General features: G+C 50.6%; 1 protein-coding gene across 1 annotated transcript in view; it reads right to left on the bottom strand.

The window, feature by feature from the left end:
- Positions 1–20,072, bottom strand: part of CPLANE1 (ciliogenesis and planar polarity effector 1) — a 68,632-nt gene extending 48,560 nt beyond the window's left edge. The window contains 15 exon segments of the mRNA XM_044293185.1: positions 5,694–5,905; positions 6,568–7,280; positions 7,393–7,548; positions 9,636–9,740; positions 9,742–9,892; positions 11,403–11,585; positions 11,663–11,766; positions 11,850–11,885; positions 11,887–12,007; positions 13,354–13,460; positions 15,653–15,888; positions 16,429–16,548; positions 16,809–16,932; positions 17,763–17,900; positions 19,869–20,072. Coding sequence (XP_044149120.1) covers positions 5,694–5,905; positions 6,568–7,280; positions 7,393–7,548; positions 9,636–9,740; positions 9,742–9,892; positions 11,403–11,585; positions 11,663–11,766; positions 11,850–11,885; positions 11,887–12,007; positions 13,354–13,460; positions 15,653–15,888; positions 16,429–16,548; positions 16,809–16,932; positions 17,763–17,843 — 2,449 coding nt within the window. The 5' untranslated portion in view covers positions 17,844–17,900; positions 19,869–20,072.
- Positions 20,073–21,779: the final 1,707 nt, after the last annotated feature.

Here is a 21,779-nt window from a genome sequence, read left to right as displayed (position 1 = left end):
AGAGGGGAGGGCAGTGAAGGAACAGCCCCTGAAGCCTGGCCGGGGCAGAAGCCACATCGGAGTAAAACTGTCCCAGGAGAAGCCAAAACAGAGCCGTCGAGAAAAAACAGTCGAGAAGACGGATGACACCCTCCAACCGAAGGAGGAGTGGGCAACAGGGAAGCCACAGGACCGCTCAAAGCAGAACTCCGCTACTCCGAGGTGTCCGGCTCACCAATTCGCAGAAGGCGAATACCCTAATGAACCGAAAGTGGAGGTCCCTGGGACCTGGGTAATCGAGCACCCAAGAGAAGTTGGGCGACCCGCTCGAAAAGAGCGGCTAGAACCTGGTAGCAAAACAAACTGAAGCACGGAGGGTGCCAACAGGAAGGACTCAAACTAAAACGCATCCAAGAGGGGGAATGGCAACAGGCGAGGGAACCGTAATCCCGCCAGATCCAACGTAGACTGCGAGGGACGCTGGAGACAGCACTCTCGACCATGTGACCGCTTGCGCTGGGAAGCAATGCCACAGGGGAACTAATGGGTACGCATCTAGGAACCACAAACACTCCCCAGGCGGAAGGGCCAACGAATATGGTGGATACCGTCACAACGGAAACACAATATACCCTCCGAACAGAGAATGGATACCACCCAGCTCGCTGCAGTAGAGAGCAATAGAGCCCGTCCAGGTCAGGTGAACAGAAAGATCTCTTCAGAAAAGAGTGCCAGGCCGGCGGCAATCACCGTATCCCAAGAGAAAAACGGCAAGTCGCAGGAAGAATGGAGGCAAACGTACAAGCAGCCCCATAAGCAGTGAGAAAGCCAACCCACCTACGGAAGGAGAAGGCATACACAGCCCAACAACGCCCAGAGTGCACAAGAGCGTCCGCCCACTGCAAAATAGTCATTCAGCGAAGAGGGCCAGCCACAGAGTCCCACAGAATCCACGGAAGTGCAAAGTGCAACCGGAAGGGGGAACATACACAAGACTAGTATGGCATGCGATGGAACGCAAGCAGTCCGCCCAGAGGAGAGGGAAACGTACTTGGCAAACATTGCAGACAGCAAGCGCGCAAAGCCCGCCCCACAAGGGGGTGATGCCCAAGACCAGTACCTACTTTAGAGAAGTAGGACATACCATATTCCGCCCAGAAGAGGGCCATGCACATGGCCACACAGCATCCAGCAGGACGTCCACCTAGTGAAAAGGGGACATGCACAGGGTTATCCTAGCATTAAGTGAGTGTGCAATAATCCACCAAACACCGAATTTTGTGAGAGTACAACTACTCCGCCAATGAATGGGGACCAGTACAAGTCCAGCACAGCATATACACGGACAGTTGTGAGTCCTGTGAGCGTACAAAAGTCCACCCATGGAATGAGGGGTGGTCACGCACAAGGCCAGTACCGTATCCAATGGGAGTGCAAGTATTCCACCCATCTTAGAGGCCAGCAACGTATCTGGTGAGAGTGCAGCATGCTGCCCAGAAGGGGGAGCCATGCCCATGGCCAGTATTGCAACCAGGGAGAATGCGAGCACCCCGCCATGGATGGGGGTCATGCACCTGGCCAGCAGCACACTGGCGAGAGAACAAACACAGACAGTGAGAGTGTGTGTATGTTGCCTGAGGAAAGGAGACATGCCCATGGCCGGCAGCGAATCAGTGAGAGTGCCGTACACCGCCCACGGAAGGGGGAACATGTATATGGCCGGCAGCGGATTTAGTGAGTTGCAAGCACCCCACCATGGAAGGGGGTCATGCACGCGGCCAGCAACTTACCGGCGAGAGAACGACCCCAGTCAGTGAGGGTGTATGCATGGCGCTTGAAGGAAGAAGGCATGCCCAAGGCCGGCAGCGAATCCAATGAGAATGCAGCATACCGCCTATGGAAGGGGGTTATGCACATGGCCGGCTGCCCAGCACCATAACCGATGAAGTGCAGTATTCCGCCTATGGAAGGGGGTCATGCACAAGACCGGCAGCGAATCCAGTGAGTGCAGCATTTCGCCTATGGAAGGGGGTCATGCACAAAACCGGCAGCAAATCCAGTGAGTGCAGCATTCCGCCTATGGAAGGGGGTCATGCACAAGGCCGGCAGCGAATCCAGTGAGTGCAGCTTTTCGCCCATGGAAGGGGGTCATGCACAAGACCGGCAGCGAATCCAGTGAGTGCAGCATTCCGCCTATGGAAGGGGGTCATGCACATGGCCGGTATCAAATCCAGTGAGTGCAGCGTTTCGCCTATGGAAGGGGATCACGCACATGGCCGGCAGCGAATCCAGTGAAAATGCAGCGTTCCCCTATGGGAGGGGGTCGTGCACCAGACCAACACCGTATCTGGTGAGAGTGCAGATTCCACCTATGGAAGGAGGACATGCACAAGACCGGCAACGAAACCAGTGAGTGCAGCATTCCGCCTATGGAAGGGGGATGTGCACATGGCCTGCAGCGAATCCAGTGAGTGCAGTGTACTCGTGCACATGGCCAGCACCGGATTCGGTGAGAGTGCAGTATTCCACCTGAGCGGGGGGTCATGCACCAGGCAAGCCTGCAGCCCGAGAGAGTGCAGTATCCCGCCTAGGAAGGGGTTGTCATGCACATGGCAGGCACCATAGCTGGAGGGTGACGAATTCTGCCTACAGAAAAAAAAAAAGAGAGCGCATGCACTTGGCCAGCGCTGTATCCCGGAGAGGGCAAGAACCACTTAGAAGGGAAACATGCACCAGCCGGGGAGTGCGACACCATGCCGCTCATGGAAGGAGCACGCAAACAGGCGGCACTACTGAGATAAGGCTGCAGCGTCCTGCGCAGCGCACAAGAAATCCATTAGTTAACCATTTCATTTATTACTAAATAAAAATAGCCTCACTGAGGCAGAAAGAAGTGCCACCATACAGGTGCACAGCATAGAAGTAGGGAAAAAAACGCGCCAGCCATACAGGCCCATCGGGAGCCGCCGGTACCCGAAGGGTTAACAGCCAACCAACCTGGGAAGGGGGGAGGAGGCGGCGCCGCGATCCCCTGGGGGCGGAGAACCTCCAGGCGGGAGAATTCGCGCCTGGAGAAGTTCCCGCCCCCTCCAACAGAGGCCGGAAGTTTGCGGCCTAGCAGGCCGTGAAGCCGGGGCCTAAATTTACTGCGGCACCCGGCTGACCGGGGCCGCACAGGAAAACCGGAGCGGGCTGCCTGTACATACCGGCCGCGGAAGCCCACCCCGCGGACCGGAAGTCCGGGGCCCGGGTAGAGCGCCGGAATGCGGCCCAGTAGGCCCGAAGCCTGGGCCAAAATTTTGCGGCGCCCGGCCGACCGGAATAGTTGGAGCATCGTGCTCAAGCCAAATGCCGGCCGCGGGAGTCTACCCCGCAGGCCAGAACAGTCGGGGGCCGGGAAGGAGCGCCGGAGTGCGGCCCAGCTCGGAGGTGCGGCCCAGCAGGCCGGGAAGAAGCGCCGGAGGTGCGGCCCAGCAGGCCGGGAAGTAAAAACTCACAGCACCGCCGTCAGTAACGGGCCCCCGGCCCAGAGCTGGAGAAGCCACTCTCTCACCCTAGTCGTCTTCACCCTCGGTCCATTCCAGCAGGGTCGCCCCTTCAGCTACTGGCACCGTAGTGGCAGGACGCTGGAAGAGGGACTTGGCGTGCGGGCGACCCTTGCGCTGGCGGGATGTAGGGGAGCTGGGCTGCCCTGATCCACCTTGTCTTCTGTGGGGGAGGCAGCAGTGCGGGTGACCGGCACTGGCGCAGCTCAACCCCGGGAGAAACAGAGAGGTCTAGTGCGTCTCTGTTGTCCCTGATGATCTGGAACAAAAAGAAAAGAAAAAAGTAAAAATCAAAATTTAAACAAGGAGAATCAGCCCTGCAGTAGCAGGGAGTGTCTTGCCTCCTTGGACACTAAGCAAAAACTGGCAGTCTCTCTCTCCAGGCTGAGGGTATAGCTGATGGAGGAGGGGCTTAACAGCTTTCACTTAGTGTCACGCCTCCTATAGAGATGAGCTATACCCAAGGTCTTCTGTGTCCCCCAAGGAAATTGGGCGAGAAAGCACATATATAAAAATATACATATATAAAAATCTAAATGTATAAAATGCACATATATAAAAATCTAAATGTATAAAATGCACATATATAAAAATATAGATCTATACAAATGCACATATAAAAATGCACATATATAAAAATATAGATCTATACAAATGCACATATAAAAATGCACATATATAAAAAGCACAGATAATAAATAATTATGCATATATAAAAATCTAAATATATAAAATGCATATATATATATATATATATATATATATATATATATATAGATAGATCGATATATACAATGCACATAAAAAAGTACATATAAAAAATCTATAAAAATGCACGTATAAAATGTACATATAAAAATATAGCAAAGGAAAACAGCAGGCACACCGCCTTCTGGAAAAAATGTGGAACACTCTAAAGTACTGTATTTGAATATTTATTCAACACTTCAATAGTGCAAGATATCACACAATGTGTAAAAACACCCAATATGCATAAAAACACTCAATAAAAATACATTCAAATGAAATACATGATATAAAATAAAACCCCTAAATAAAACGTCACTAAATGACCAAGCAGGGAATGTTCAGAGGTAGCACTCTCAATTAGTGCAGAGTCTGGTGTATACAGTCTCCTGAAATATATCGCAATAATTACATAGCAATGTATTAATTATAAATAACATTGCTATGTAATTATTGCGATATATTTCAGGAGACTGTATACACCAGACTCTGCACTAATTGAGAGTGCTACCTCTGAACATTCCCTGCTTGGTCATTTAGTGACGTTTTAGGCTACTTTTTACATTTGCGTTCAGAACGGATCCGTCTGCATTATATTGCAAAAAAAATTCTAAGTGTGAAAGTAGCTTCAGACGGATCCGTCCAGACTTTACATTGAAAGTCAAAGGGGGACGGATCCGTTTGAAAATTGAGCCATATAGTGTTAAATTCAAACGGATCCGCCCCATTGACTTCCCCATTGACTTCCATAAGTCTGGACGGATCCGTTTGGCTCCGCACGGCCAGGCGGACACCCGAACGCTGCAAGTAGCGTTCAGGTGTCCGCCTGCTGAGCGGAGCGGAGGACAGACGGTGCCAAACTGATGCATTCTGAGCGGATCCGTATCCACTCAGAATGCATTGGGGCTGGACGGAAGCGTTCAGGGACGCTTGTGAGAGCCTTTAAACGGAACTCACAAGCGGAACCCCGAACGCAAATGTGAAAGTAGCCTTATTATGGGGTTTTATTTTATATAATGTTTATTTGAATGTATTTTTTTTTTGTGTTTTTATGCATATTGGGTGTTTTTACACATTGTGTGATATCTTGCACTATTGAAGTGTTGAATAAATATTCAAATACAGTACTTTAGAGTGTTCCACATTTTTTCCAGAAGGCGGTGTGCCTGCTGTTTTCCGGTTTTCACTTCCAACTGGGTGGGTGACCCAGTGAGCAGTGAACCCACCGCTATCCGTCCATCCAAGTGTTGAGCCTCCCTATCTTGACAGTTTTCACATATAAAAATATAGCTCTATAAAAATGCACATAAATAAAATGTACATATAAAAAATAAATCTATAAAAATGCACATATAACTACACCCTAAGACTAAAGGGTGGTGGATAATTAATCTTCATGAGCAAAGTGTGACGTTACATTACCATTGACTGGAAGGAGATGCACGCCCCCCGATAAACGTCCTCCCCCGCTCTGGAGCTCGGCCTGTATATGGCATAACAGGTTCCTAATGGCTTTCTCCTCATTCTGGACCTCCAGTGCCGACTGCATAGACTGGTGGAGAGCAATCTGCTTTCTTAATCTTGTCTGGTACTTAAGGGTCTGATCATACAAGAAACGCCAGAGCACCGCCAACCTGCAGCAGAGAAGAAAGCATAATGGCGACATCTGCCTAGTGGTCACCGAAGTACCCCTGCCCCCATATTAAATGCCCTACTTTGGACAGTCCTTACTTGTTACAAGGGTGCATTGACAAAAAGCTGATCACTAATGACCTCCAGCGATCAGCTGTGATCTGTGAGGAAGCCTGCCAGTAAGTGTTCAGTTTCCCTGCAGCACCTCCAGAGGAGAAATTAAGTATTACACAGTGTCCATTCACATCAATGGGCTTTCTGCGTAATACAGGACAGGTCAGGTCCTCCAGAGAGAGAGAGAGACAGACACTTTATGCAACCGCTCTCCACTCTGGCTGTGTCCCCTTCATGCTCAGGATTGTGAGGGTCCTAGAGGATGGACAGCACCCCCCCAATTAAAAAGTGTTGGCATATCCCATATGGGAATACCCTTTTAAAATAAGCATTGAACAAATGGGCACTAAGCTGCCCACGGACCCGGCTGCCAGCTGCGCAAAGGGACAAGTGGCTGCCAGACAACTGTGGAGCCGCTTATCTGTGGAACCAAAAAGTAAATAAAAGAGATTTTACAAATATCACGGATGATCCCAATCCCACTAAAAGACCAGACTACTGGCTGACCCCAGTATTCCAACACTACTTAGGCGCTGTTTTCTCAGTGTACCTTTTCTCTGACTTCATAGTAACCCCTAAATTTGGGGGTTCCTTAATAATGCACTGAAGAGGTGACCCTATGATGGGCTGTTTCATTGCTTCGAACACTGGAGTCTTCAGAAAGTCACCATGAGCCACGTCGTCTGTTGCAGGTGCCTCAAACCTCAACGCGTACATTGATTTCAAGCTTCGGGCCGCCATCTTTAACAGGCAGAAGCCTTCCAGGAGACTCTTGGAGTGGAGCTGCCGATGCTGGAGAAGGATTAGCTTGAGGGTCTCTGCGGTCAGTTTTATCACGTGACTGATGGTCTGCCGTGGAGCCACGTCCCAGGAGAGCGCCGTGAGGCATTGGTGGAAGACAGACACACAGGACGTCCAGGGGTCTCCGCTTGATTTCCCTTTATCCGATTTGAGCGTTGGACATTTGGGGTTCTGGAGAATGGACAGGAGGTGAGACAGGCAGCCCACGGTGTAGCGCAGCAAGGTGCCTGTCTGTGCCACGTTACCCATGGACACTCCGACCGCCCAGGCCATCAGTATGGTTCTCTGTATGCGCAGCAGCTCACCCACGACATCGCTCTTCTCTATGTATTGATCACTGGCGTGGATTGTATCAAACATGGAAGCAAATTCAAGTCTTCCCTGCTCAGCTCTGCTGAAGGTACTGCCCACAGGGGCAGTAGGTGTATAGTCCTCCTGATGATCGGACTCCTCACTGTCCTCCTGAGAACAGAAAACGGACAGAACATTTCCTGAAATACTGGGAACAGTAGACTGAACGCACACTCCGCTGTCCTATAAAAATGGCGGCACAATACCGGAGAAGACTCCATACCTGGGCAAGCACCTTCTGCAGGTGTCCGCAGACGTCCTCCTCCTCTTGTAGGAAGCTCGGTACAGATGACATCGTGGAGGGTGCTTTCCAAGGGTCCTTCAGTAACGTGGCTTTTAATGAAGAGAGCGGCCTCAGCATGACGCCATTTTTCCTTGACTGCGCAAAAAGGCAAAGAGAATCCTATTATAGAACCCGCTGCCCTTACATACTCTGTTAGGGCGCCCCCTGCCCTTACATACTCGGTTAGGGGGCCCCCTGCCCTTACATACTCGGTTAGGGGGCCCCCTGCCCTTACATACTCTGTTAGGGGGCCCCCTGCCCTTACATACTCGGTTAGGGGGCCCCCTGCCCTTACATACTCGGTTAGGGCGCCCCCTGCCCTTACATACTCGGTTAGGGCGCCCCCTGCCCTTACATACTCGGTTAGGGCGCCCCCTGCCCTTACATACTCGGTTAGGGCGCCCCCTGCCCTTACATACTCGGTTAGGGCGCCCCCTGCCCTTACATACTCGGTTAGGGCGCCCCCTGCCCTTACATACTCGGTTAGGGCGCCCCCTGCCCTTACATACTCGGTTAGGGCGCCCCCTGCCCTTACATACTCGGTTAGGGCGCCCCCTGCCCTTACATACTCGGTTAGGGCGCCCCCTGCCCTTACATACTCGGTTAGGGCGCCCCCTGCCCTTACATACTCGGTTAGGGGGCCCCCTGCCCTTACATACTCGGTTAGGGGGCCCCCTGCCCTTACATACTCGGTTAGGGGGCCCCCTGCCCTTACATACTCGGTTAGGGGGCCCCCTGCCCTTACATACTCGGTTAGGGGGCCCCCTGCCCTTACATACTCGGTTAGGGCGCCCCCTGCCCTTACATACTCGGTTAGGGCGCCCCCTGCCCTTACATACTCGGTTAGGGTGCCCCCTGCCCTTACATACTCGGTTAGGGGGCCCCCCTGCCCTTACATACTCGTTAGGGCGCCCCCTGCCCTTACATACTCGTTAATTAGAGTTAGTTAGTTAGAGGGCTGTTGCATTGTATGTTTTGTTCTATGTTGTGTTTTCAGCCATGGCAGCGTGCACCTGCCCATTGGGATGTGCTGACTAACCCCCCCTTTTTTTCTTTGCAGTTTGCACTGCAGGTGTGGCTGACTACATTTGGTCGTGCACTCCTGACCAGCCTGTTTGCCTGATAGGCTAATTAAAATCAGCCTGAGTATAAAGCTTAGCCTGCTCTGCATGCATGTTGGTACTTGCATTTCCTGGATTCAATGGAGGCTATTTTAGCACCAAAAATGATAAAAACCAAAAGGGGGCCCAGCATGCATGTGGAACCTACACCCCCTGAACTTCATGGTCGCTGTCATGGCACATAACAGGTAGAATTTAGTGTTAGGAACCCGTCTTACAGAGATCGCCTTGACGTGCGGCAGACGGGCTCAATTAATTTTGTACAAAATGTATTTGCCAAGCATCTCTAACTTATAAGCATAGCATTAGCATTACAATACATTTTTGTACTTTATTTGGGTTGCAGAGTGCTGTTACATTGTATGTTTTGTTCTATGCCGTTACAAACTTGTTATAGCGCCCCCTGCAGTTCCAAACTTGTTAGGGCGCCCCCTGCAGTTACATACTTGTTATGACGTCTCCTGGTTTAAATATGCCCAATATTGGGCTCCGAGCTGTTTAAAGGGAGTCTTTCACCTAAACTGACCATTATAGAACACTAACACCGTGATCTCCATTATAGTCCCCATATTAGAATGCTACTTACCGTATAGCTGTCCATCGCTTATTTTCGCTTAAAAACACTTTTATTCAATATGTTAATTAGGTTCTAAAGGTGCCCAAGGGCGGCGTTCATGCGGCCGGTGCCCAGGCCCCTTGTCGCTTTTCATATGAAACCCCTCCCCTTTCACCCCTCTGGCCCGCCCTAGGTTCTTCAGAAATCCGGCGCCAGCGCTGTTCAAAAGGATTTGCCGCGCATGCGCACTTCATTCCCCATTATGGGCAGAGGCACAAGAGCGTTTAATGCGCATGTGCCGGCGTACATCTAGCCGGCCTTGTGCCTCTGCCCATAATGGAGAATGAAGTGCGCAGGCGCGGCGAATGTTTTGAACGGCGCTGGACTGCCTTTTTTTAAAAAAAAATGGTACCCTAAACAACTGCAGCCACCCCCCAGTGCCTATCCTGACATGTTACATATTATAGGATAATGCTAATACTATTGTGACAGGCAGCGTAGAATACCTTCCCGATCTGCAGGACCTGCCGCACGTTCTCCAGTCTCTGGGCCGTGTCCAGCAGTAACGACTTCATGAAGTTCTGCGGGGAGACGTTTTCTGCAAAGCGCAAGCGCGGTCACCATATATCCATCGGACACCATGACGTAGGGAAGACGAGGGTGACAGGTCACAGAATATCTCTGTCTCATGAGATCCACTTCTGAGGCCACCGACCCCAGCGAGTCATTGGGATTAGAGGCTTCTGCCAACGGCACCGGGGGTCTACAGGAGGGGAAATAAGGTTTTAGTAAATACAACTTATTGAGAAGTATTAAAGCAGAAAGGCTAGAAACATTTTTGGTGGGGGTGTTCTCAAAAGCACTGTGTCCTACTAGGAGAGCTGAGGCAGGAGGCTCCTGCTGCAGCCAGATGTCTCACAGCCAGACACAGGACAGTGAGGAGGAGCAGGGGGACATGGCTGAGGTCCTGGGAAGCACAGAGTAGATTTCTTTATATATTTCTCATTTTATCTATGAAACTAAATAGGATCAAAGGGAACGAGGAGATGCAGAGAAGAAGTGCAGGGAGAGTTTTACTTTTTCTAAGCTTAGTGTTCATTTCAGCCCTTCTATGAAGCGTCAGGAACGTTCACACTCTCTCAAGGGAAAGCCCCCGGCACTAAGGGAATATGAAATAATGGTACGACGACTGGACTGTGATACTTACACGTAGCTTATGTCAGCAGCACAGGACAGGTGAGAAAAGGAGGCTAGAATGAGAAAAGGATGAGCGAAAAATAAACGGAAAGACACAAAGGAGAACACAGAAAAATGTGCAGAACGCGGGAAACGGAAAGAAGGAATCCAAGACAGCGGTGAATGGAGGAGGTAAATGGAAACTTGATGCTTAAAGCGGTTGTCGGGGTTCAGAGCTGGACACAGAAATATCCCCTTCTTCACCCAGGTAGGCTCTCTGATTTGAGCATTGGAGTATTTCATGCTGGATCGCGCAGGGCAAGGGTTTTTTTTGTTAACATTTTTCACTGCTAGGCAGAGGCTTCCGCCTAGCAGTGTTCCTGGTGATGTCAGCGGCACTGATGGCTGGGCTTTAGCGCTGTCCTAGCTGTTTTACAGACTAGAGAAGTGCTAAAGCCCACCTATTAGTGCTGGTGATGTCACCGGGCTCACTGCTAGGTGGAAGCATCTGTCTAGCTTACCCATGGAGAGCCCGGTACGTCACCGGATCTATAGAAAAAGCCCATGCCCTGCGCCATTCAGCTCGTGCCAGAGGGGCTGAGTGGGGGAAGATGGGGATATGCCCAGGGTCAACTCTTACGGGTTTAAAGGGGTTTTGCAGGATCATGGATCCTTTTTACCTAGGCCCCCCCGAGCGTGTGGAGCCTAATGAAAAATTCCCACAGACTTTGAATGGAGCAGCAGGGCGCATGCTCACCTATCCCACTCCATTCACACAGGGACATAGGAAACCCGGTTCTCGTGATGGAGGTACCCCTACTTACTACCCATCCGATGGACAGCTGAAGAGTCATCAATCTGGGACTATCCCTTTAAGGGTATAGAGTGAATCATAAACCTCGCAATATGAATGTGATCTTCACATACCACGTGAAGTACGTGGCACAGCTCCTAATAATTACACTGCTATCTGACAACCCGATTAGAGGCTCAAGTGCTAAGTGCACCCTGCACTTAGAAGGCCCCAGTGATGAGACTCCGGCCTCCATAGACCAGGGCCTATAGTCCGATACCAGTATGGTGCAGGGAACACTAACCTGTATGTAATGAATGGATGAAGTGGGATAAACTCTGCCGGGCCAAATTCTACGCTACATCCAAAGGTTGTCAGAGTCAGGAGTTCACCCATCCGAGTCAGCAGAAGCAGAGACCCTCTCTTCAGTACACAGGCCAGGAAGAGACTGTCCGCAGTCCAGGACATATCTGCCACCCAGTACGACCTGTAAAGAAGAGGAAACCTTAGACCGGGGATCTCCAGCGTCACTTAGAGAACACATAGAAGGAACGCTCTCCTGACCGTAGCAATCTGGGTGGGATCGGCTGATCCCTACTGCCGCACCCCCTCAGGCTGCCGCACACGGTGACGAAGTTCATGGTGTTTATGAAGAGGACACGGGTCTCCTGGAAGAAGGAAGGAGGCATAAGATCCAGCAGAGATGTCACACAGGCCCTGCAGGGGGTCACTGTACGCTTCAGGGCAGTACCTTCGGGTCTTTTTGGTTTAATGCCACGGTCAGAACAGGACCCGTCTCTGGAGAAGCGAGCCAGCAAGGAGCCTCGGGATTTCACCGGTGCGCAGGACGGAGCGATGCCGACCAAAGACAGGTCCTGCGTGGTCCATTGAACATGGTATGGGGCCGCACTGAAAGGAGATTAACCCTTTAAATAACCTAATATACAAAAGCGTTCATTTACCCAACCCTCAGTATACGAGAAGGAAAACTGTATGCATTAATGTATTATTCTTGTGCACTGACATCAAGCAGAGATCTTGACAACATGAAGGAGTGGAAACTCGAATTCGATTAGAAAGTTGTAGAATGTTTCATTCATACAGTGATTAAGCTTTAACACTTTTCTGACCAGAGGATTTTCCATGTTTGCGTTTTCATATTTTTTCTTCTCCGTGCCTTCCCGGAGCCATGACTTTTATTTTTTTTTTTCCCTTCACATCGCCATATGAGGGCTGGTGTTCTGTGGGACAAGTTGTACTTTCTAATGGCTCCATTTAATATTGTATACTAGGTGGTGGGAAGCTGGGGAAAAAAATTCCAAGTGGGGTGGAATGTGGAATGGGGAAAACAAAAAAACACGCAATTCCGCCACAGTTTTATTTTTACGTTGTTCCCTATGCGGTAAAAGTGTCCTCCATTCTCTGGGTCAGTACAATTACAGCGATACCACATTTCTAAAGTTTTTTTGTGTTTTAACACTGACAAAAAATAGAAAATTACCATTGTAGCCTATGGGAGTTCCATACTGTTCCTATGGAGCCCTGCCTGTGGTAGCCTCGGATCCTTCAGCGGGACGAAGGCTACCACAGCAAACCAATGGCTCCCCTAATCGCCACGCAGCGGAGCCGTTCACGCCCACTCAGGTGCCGTGGTCACAATTGACCAAGGCATCTGAGGGGATAAATGCCTGTGAATGGCGTCATCGCCGATCGTAGACATTAGCTCTGGGTGTCTGTTGTGTGAAACAGCAGAAACCCGGCGGCTATGATGCCTGCACCGCTACGGACAGGGAGCCAATTTTAGAGACCTGGCCAGCACTGTACAAATACGGCATGGGTCGGGAAGGGGTTAAGGATGATACACAGGCAGATCCTGATCTTACAGATGCAAGCTATGCGGGGAGATCAGCTCTGGGCAAAGCCTACATCCAACATATGTGCTACGATACCCCCTCGCAAAGAGATCAACTATCTAACGTGGTAAGGACCCAATGGCAATTTAAAGGGCCCCTCCAAAGTAATAAAGGGGTGAACAGGTCTGAATTTAGTGTGCCTGATCCGTTTTTTGCCGCAGGAGATAAGCAGCGCCAGGCGACCACCAGTATCGTAGCTCCTACCCCTCACAGTGTCTGGCTGATGCATGCATTACTATGGAGAGAACCAGGCAGAAAGCTAATAACTGTCTGCCTAAAGTCCTTGGCTGGTTGTAATTAACCCTTCATGGTGTACAGAACCCCTAAAACGGCGGCATTTACCTGTGCAGCTTCTGATCCTTCTCAAACCATTGCAGAGCCAGGAAAGTCATCACAAGCCGTAGTCCTGAATAGAAGAGGAACGCGCACAAGCAGCAGTCGCCCAGCACCTACGAAAATGGAAGAGCAGAACTAGAATAATGCACCAGGCAGGATACAGGAAAGCTGGGTGACAACCAGTAGGACCACCTAATGCCAGATACATCCAGGCTCATCCATCACTGCAGAAACGGGAAGACCTGCCGTTCAGGGCTCTCAGAAAGCTGGGTGAGGGCCATACTGGCAGCTGTTATGGTGGCCATTAGGGATGAGCGAATCGACTTCGGATGAAACATCCGAAGTCGATTCGCATAATACTTTGTTTGAATACTGTACGGAGCGAGCGCTCCATACAGCATTAGAATATATTGGCTCCTATGAGGCAAAGTTATTAGTTTGTGAAGTATCGCGAGACTTCGCATAATAACTTCATAAATCGATTTCTACTGTAAAAAAAAACTATTTCCCGAACTCGGGTTCGGTTCCAAGGTACCACTTCTCGAGTTCTGGAAATGGTATTTTACAGTAGAAATCGATTTATGAAGTTATTATGCGAAGTCTCGCAAGACTTCACAAACTAATAACTTCGGCTCATAGGAGCCAATACATTCTAATGCTTTACGGAACGCTTGCTCTGTACCGTATTCAAACAAAGAATTATGCGAATCGACTTCGGATGTTTCATTCAAAGTCGATTCGCTCATCCCTAATGGCCATATCTGCATAGAGGGGTATTCGGCAAAATAACAAGGATTTGCAGTGGGATCCTATTGTTGTACAAAAAAATAAATCAGCTTATACTAACTTCCCCGATGCTCAGGCGCTGCCGTTCTGATGGTGGCCATTTCCCCTCCGCTTCCTGCGTTACCTTTTTTAAAGCAATACGACCCCACAGCAAGGCCTTTTTATTTTTCAGAGCATTGTTTAGACTGGATACAACTGTACTAGTTTGTTACAATGTATCAGCCCGGAGTCCGGGCTGTTTAGCTCACAGAGCATTGTCTAGACTGGATACAACTGTACTAGTTTGTTACAATGTATCAGTCTGGACTCCGGCTGTTTAACTCACAGAGCATTGTCTAGACTGGATACAACTCTGCTAGTTTGTTACAATGTATCAGTCTGGAGTCCGGGCTGTTTAGCTCACAGAGCATTGTCTAGACCGGATACAACTCTGCTAGTTTGTTACAATGTATCAGTCTGGGGTCCGGGCTGTTTAGTTCACAGAGCATTGTCTAGACTGGATACAGCTGTACTAGTTTGTTACAATGTATCAGTCTGGAGTCCGGGCTGTTTAGCTCACAGAGCATTGTCTAGACTGTATAAAACTGTGCTAGTTTGTTACAATGTATCAGTCTGGGGTCCGGGCTGTTTAGTTCACAGAGCATTGTCTAGACTGGATACAGCTGTACTAGTTTGTTACAATGTATCAGTCTGGAGTCCGGGCTGTTTAGCTCACAGAGCATTGTCTAGACCGGATACAACTCTGCTAGTTTGTTACAATGTATCAGTCTGGGGTCCGGGCTGTTTAGTTCACAGAGCATTGTGTAGACTGGATACAACTGTACTAGTTTGTTACAATGTATCAGTCTGGGGTCCGGGCTGTTTAGCTCACAGTGCATTGTCTAGACTGGATACAACTGTACTAGTTTGTTACAATGTATCAGTCTGCAGTCCGGGCTGTTTAGCTCACAGATCATTGTCTAGACTGGATACAACTGTGCTAGTTTGTTACAATGTATCAGTCTGGAGTCCAGGCTGTTTAGCTCACAGAGCATTGTCTAGACTGGATACAGCTGTACTAGTTTGTTACAACGTATCGGTCTGGAGTCCGGGCTGTTTAGCTCACAGAGCATTGTCTAGACTGGATACAACTGTGCTAGTTTGTTACAATGTATCAGTCTGGAGTCCGGGCTGTTTAGCTCACAGAGCATTGTCTAGACTGGATACAGTTGTCTCCACTTCTCACTGAGAGCAGGACCAGGTATGGACAGGATTACAGCCTCTGAATGGAAGCAAGAGTCTTCTCAGTCACTGACTGCAACCAGAGATCTTGACAATGGGGAAAAAATAAAACATGAAGGGGGAGATTTATCAAAACTGGTGTAAAGGAAAACTTGCTTGGTTTCCCATAGCAACCAATTCCAGCAGCTCTGATAAATATCCCCCAAAGTATTTTAGAAAGTTGTAGATTTACTCTCTGCTCTTCATTTACACAGAGACTTTACAGCGCAGTCGCCGCGCCTCCGTAGGGTGGCTGTACCTCATTCTTGATGAAGATGGCGTGCACAGTCGCCTCCTTGTCCGTCGCACTGGGGAACAGGCCGCTGTCACCATGCTCTATCTTGCTCCACCGGCTCGGCAGGACCCTCTTCTTCTGGGGCAGGGGTGGAGGCTTTTGCTCGGTGTTCTCCCACAGGTAGACGGCGCCGGTGTGAGTCGCCAGGAGAACCCTGCTGCCGGCATCACACACATAAAGGTGCAGCTTCAAGGAGTTTCCTAGATGAAGACATGAAGGGCACTTTACCGGACGGTCTCCAATCTCTGCTTATCACTTGCACAAGTCATAGAACTTCTTATCGCGTTCAGCACCACGTTAAAGGGGTTCTCCTGGAACCGGCCTTGGTGGTGCATCCCTAGTCCATCAAGATGTGCTCAGAGGGGGTAGGACCCTAGCAGCCACCGTGTAGTGGTGTTCAGAACAGTGCCACTTTCATCTCAGTGGTCACGTCCGGTATTGCAGCCAGCTACAAAAACTAATCCTGGATACACGTTACAACCTATTGGTTGGCAAACACTTGCGCGTTTCAAGCCACGCCCCTATTCCTCACTAATCCGCCTCCTCCTCACGGTACACAGCACAGTGGATTACTCTTTTTTGCGCATTTACTTCAGAAATAGGTCAGTTCATGCGTCATTAATGCACCAAATTTTAGATGACGAATGCAAGAAGGATGTGCAGGATCGGTCACAGAGGACGTGCAGGATCTGTACACCCCCGAGCACCCCAAAATGTGACCTTCCTGTCGTCAAGATTACCTTGAGCCGAGACGATTTCCTCCGAGATCTCGCCATTAGCCGGAATGATCTGCAGACAGTCCAAATCCTTATTCCACAGAGACAGCTCCCCGGTGAGGTGCAGGGCGGCCAGCCAGGCTCCTGGGGGGGGCACAAGGAGACAAGAAGATGACCCCCACTTTATACAGACCACCTAACGATTCGCACAAGAGCAGGGAGCGATGGGTTGTCTATGTAATACCGGACAGGAGAGAGACGCTCCAGACAAGAGATGAGGATCCTGTACAGAGGACCCCCCTCTATTAACCCACTAATAGGGTGTACGACAACGGGTTTTATAAACTGGCCGAGCCCTGTAGAACATACAACTCAACGCGTGACATCTGCAGAGAGCTCCTGACCATTATCAGACGTAGCAAGGATCACAATGCTGCTCTTCTTCAATAACGTCCTCTTCACATGGCCAGACCGCAGCTTCACCTCGCTGACCTGCCGCTCATCAACCAGGAACACGCCTTCCTTCTCCTAGAAGAGGAAATCCCAAGAGTCAGTGTGCCCCAGGTGATGTGAGTACACAGTGACTGCACCGGCAGAATAGTGAGTGCAGCTCTGGAGTATAATACAGGATGTAACTCAGGATCAGTACAGGATAAGTAATGTAATGTATGTACACAGTGACTGCACCAGCAGAATAGTGAGTGCAGCTCTGGAGTATAATACAGGATGTAACTCAGGATCAGTACAGGATAAGTAATGTATGTACACAGTGACTCCACCAGCAGAATAGTGAGTGCAGCTCTGGAGTATACTACAGGATGTAACTCAGGATCAGTACAGGATAAGTAATGTAATGTATGTACACAGTGACTGCACCAGCAGAATAGTGAGTGCAGCTCTGGAGTATAATACAGGATGTAACTCGGGATCAGTACAAGATAAGTAATGTATGTACACAGTGACTGCACCGGCAGAATAGTGAGTGCAGCTCTGGAGTATAATACAGGATGTAACTCAGGATCAGTACAGGATAAGTAATGTAATGTATGTACACAGAGACTCCACCAGCAGAATAGTGAGTACAGCTCTGGAGTATAATACAGGATGTAACTCAGGATCTGTACAGGATAAGTAATGTGTGTACACAGTGACTGCACCAGCAGAATAGTGAGTGCAGCTCTGGAGTATAATACAGGATGTAACTCAGGGTCAGTACAGGATAAGTAATGTATGTACACAGTGACTGTACCAGCAGAATAGTGAGTGCAGCTCTGGAGTATTATGCAGGATGTAGTCAGTAGAAGTAATACACTGTACATGATACTGCTGTTACGTAGGTTGATGATTTTGGTACTGACCTGGCCCAACCAGCACAGCCTGGGACACGGCTTTTTCCTCTTGATGCTGGTAGATAGAAGAACCTCTAACGAGACGTCCATGTTCCTCACAACATATCAGCGATGTCTTGCACTCGGCTGGAAGGTGCGTCCCGGTACCTGGAGCCAGTGACAGGAGCAGAAAGGAAACACTCGGTTATGGAGCTGCACTGTGAGCGATTTTCTGACTTTAAAATAATTTTCACAATCTGCCGAAATCTTTGAGAAACATGAATAATGTCAGCAGCGACGCCGTATAATACTGCATACCCAGCCCTCTCCACAATGACACCGTGCCACCCAGACCCAGTCACCACAATGACACCGTGCCACCCAGACACCACAATGACACCGTGCCACCCAGACCCAGTCACCACAATGACACCGTGCCACCCAGACACCACAATGACACCGTGCCACCCAGCCCTCTCCACAATGACACCGTGCCACCCAGACCTGGTCACAATGATACCTCTCCACAATGACACCGTGCCACCCAGACCCAGTCACCACAATGACACCGTGCCACCCAGACACCACAATGACACCGTGCCACCCAGCCCTCTCCACAATGACACCGTGCCACCCAGACCCAGTCACCACAATGACACCGTGCCACCCAGACACCACAATGACACCGTGCCACCCAGACCCAGTCACCACAATGACACCGTGCCACCCAGACACCACAATGACACCGTGCCACCCAGCCCTCTCCACAATGACACCGTGCCACCCAGACCTGGTCACAATGATACCTCTCCACAATGACACCGTGCCACCCAGACCCAGTCACCACAATGACACCGTGCCACCCAGACACCACAATGACACCGTGCCACCCAGCCCTCTCCACAATGACACCGTGCCACCCAGACCCAGTCACCACAATGACACCGTGCCACCCAGCCCTCTCAACAATGACACCGTGCCACCCAGACCTGGTCACAATGATACCGTGCCACCCAGCCCTCTCCACAATGACACCGTGCCACCCAGCCCTCTCCACAATGACACCGTGCCACCCAGACCTGGTCACAATGATACCTCTCAACAATGACACCGTGCCACCCAGCCCTCTCCACAATGACACCGTGCCAACCAGACCCAGTCACCGCAATGACACCGTGCCACCCAGACACCACAATGACACCGTGCCACCCAGCCCTCTCCACAATGACACCGTGCCACCCAGACCTGGTCACAATGATACCTCTCAACAATGACACCGTGCCACCCAGCCCTCTCCACAATGACACCGTGCCACCCAGACCCAGTCACCACAATGACACCGTGCCACCCAGCCCTCTCAACAATGACACCGTGCCACCCAGACCTGGTCACAATGACACCGTGCCACCCAGCCCTCTCCACAATGACACCGTGCCACCCAGCCCTCTCCACAATGACACCGTGCCACCCAGCCCTCTCCACAATGACACCGTGCCACCCAGACCCAGTCACCACAATGACACCGTGCCACCCAGCCCTCTCAACAATGACACCGTGCCACCCAGACCTGGTCACAATGATACTGTGCCACCCAGCCCTCTCCACAATGACACCGTGCCACCCAGACCCAGTCACCACAATGACACCGTGCCACCCAGCCCTCTCCACAATGACACCGTGCCACCCAGAGCTGGTCACAATGATACCGTGCCCCCCAGCCCTCTCCACAATGACACCGTGCCACCCAGCCCTCTCCACAATGACACTGTGCCACCCAGCCCTCTCCACAATGACACCGTGCCACCCAGACCCGGTCACAATGACACCGTGCCACCCAGACCCGGTCACAATGACACCGTGCCACCCAGACCCGGTCACAATGACACCGTGCCACCCAGACCCGGTCACAATGACACCGTGCCACCCAGACCCGGTCACAATGACACCGTGCCACCCAGGCCCAGCCCTGGTCACAATGACACCGTGCCACCCAGTGACCCAGACCTCGCCAACAGTTGTGGGACTACAACTCTCAGTATAAACCCGCAGCCATCTATGAAGGAATGCTGGGAGTTGTGGTTCCACAGCAGGTAGCAGTGCTGAGCTCCCCACAGTCCTATAGACCGGGCGTCTCACCTGGATCTCGGGCCGCCGCTCTGTACACTCAGGCTCCAGCTCTCTGACATGCCGGATCTCCTCCCAGGAAGCCCGGGAAGACGAGCGGCAACAGCAGGCTGTAACGGAGATGGACACGGCCCCTGGATACAGCACAGCCCTCCCCACACCCACAGGCGGCGCCGCCGCAACACTAGAGGGCGCTAGAGTACAGCCGGGCCAGAAGAGGCGGTGTATCACTCCTAAACTGTACCACCAGAGGGCCCTGGTCTTCCCTCCAGACTATATAGGTGGGCGTTAACATTGCAGAGAACTCCGCCCACAGAGGCAGAGAAGGCGGGCTGCTGCTGTGAGCGCCGCAGTCGGTGTTTAACCAGCAGCCGCCGCTAGGGGCGCTGTATCGGGGAGGCGGATGGATCCTAAGTATTGTGTGCATCTTCTGTTTTGGGCGGAATTAAAGGGACACTGACAGGCCCAACAAGCATATTTAGGTATCTATATGAGAGTACAGGTCTTATAAGGGGTATTAAAATCATATAAGTATCCCCCCTGTCCACATTCTAAATACAGTAAACTGAAGTTTTATAACCTGCTTGAACCGTCTTCAATCTGCCCAAGGGGCGGCGTTTCACCTCCACTTGCGCCCAGCCAGCCGCTCCCAACTGCCGTTTTGAAGCGCCGCCCAGCTCATCAATATTCACTTTGCTGGGCGGCTTCTGCTGTCCCCGCTCTGAAGCGCTGCGCTGAACAGTGCCCGGCGCATGCGCCGGATCTTGTGAAGTCTGGGACAGTAGTAGCCACCCAGCGAAGTGAATATTGATGAGCTGGGCGGCGCTTCAAAACGGCAGTTGGGGGCGGCTGGCTGGGCGCAAGTGGAGGTGAAACGCCGCCCCTTGGGTAGATTGAAGACGGTTCAAGCAGGTTATAAAACTTCAGTTTACTGTATTTAGAATGTGGACAGGGGGGATACTTATATGATTTTAATACCCCTTATAAGACCTGTACTCTCATATAGATACCTAAATATGCTTGTTGGGCCTGTCAGGGTGCCTTTAAAGGCGTGAAAAACATTTGCAGCAGCGCACATTTTGCCCATCATTGTCCTCACAGTAATATGTCCAGATATGTGCCCCATCACAGCTATGCCAGATATGTGCCCTCTCACTGTAGTTATGTCCAGATATGTGCCCTCTCATAGTAGTTATGCCCAGATAGGTGCCCTCTCACAGTAGTTATGTCCAGATATGTGCCCCCCCCCCCACATATCTAGTTATGTCCAGATATGTGCCCCCTCACAGTAGTTATGCCCAGATATGTGCCCCCTCACAGTAATGCCCAGATATGTGCCCTCTCACAGTAGTTATGCCCAGATGATATGTGCCACCTCACAGTAGTTATGCCCAGATGATATGTGCCACCTCACAGTAGTTATGCCCAGATATGTGCCCTATCACAGTAGTTATGCCCAGATATGTGCCCCTCACAGTAGTTATGTCCAAATATGTGCCCTATTACAGTAGTTATGTCCATATACGTGCCCTCTCACAGTAGTTATGCCCAGATATGTGCCCCTCACAGTAGTTATGTCCAGATATGTGCCCTCTCACAGTAGTTATGCCCAGATATGTGCCCCTCACAGTAGTTATGTCCAGATATGTGCCCTCTCACAGTAGTTATGCCCAGATATGTGCCCTATCACAGTAGTTATGTCCAGATATGTGCCCTCTCACAGTAGTTAGGTCCAGATATGTGCCCTCTCACAGTAGTTATGCCCAGATATGTGCCCTCTCACAGTAGCTATGTCCAGATATGTGCCCTATCACAGTAGTTATGTCCAGATATGTGCCCTCTCACAGTAGTTATGTCCAGATATGTGCCCTCTCACAGTAGTTATGTCCAGATATGTGCCCTCTCACAGTAGTTATGTCCAGA

This window comes from Bufo gargarizans, chromosome 5 (genome assembly GCF_014858855.1).
Source record: "Bufo gargarizans isolate SCDJY-AF-19 chromosome 5, ASM1485885v1, whole genome shotgun sequence".
NCBI classification, from domain to species: domain Eukaryota; kingdom Metazoa; phylum Chordata; class Amphibia; order Anura; family Bufonidae; genus Bufo; species Bufo gargarizans.
Note: the sequence above shows the minus strand (reverse complement) of the source record. Positions and strands in the feature narration are given on the sequence as shown.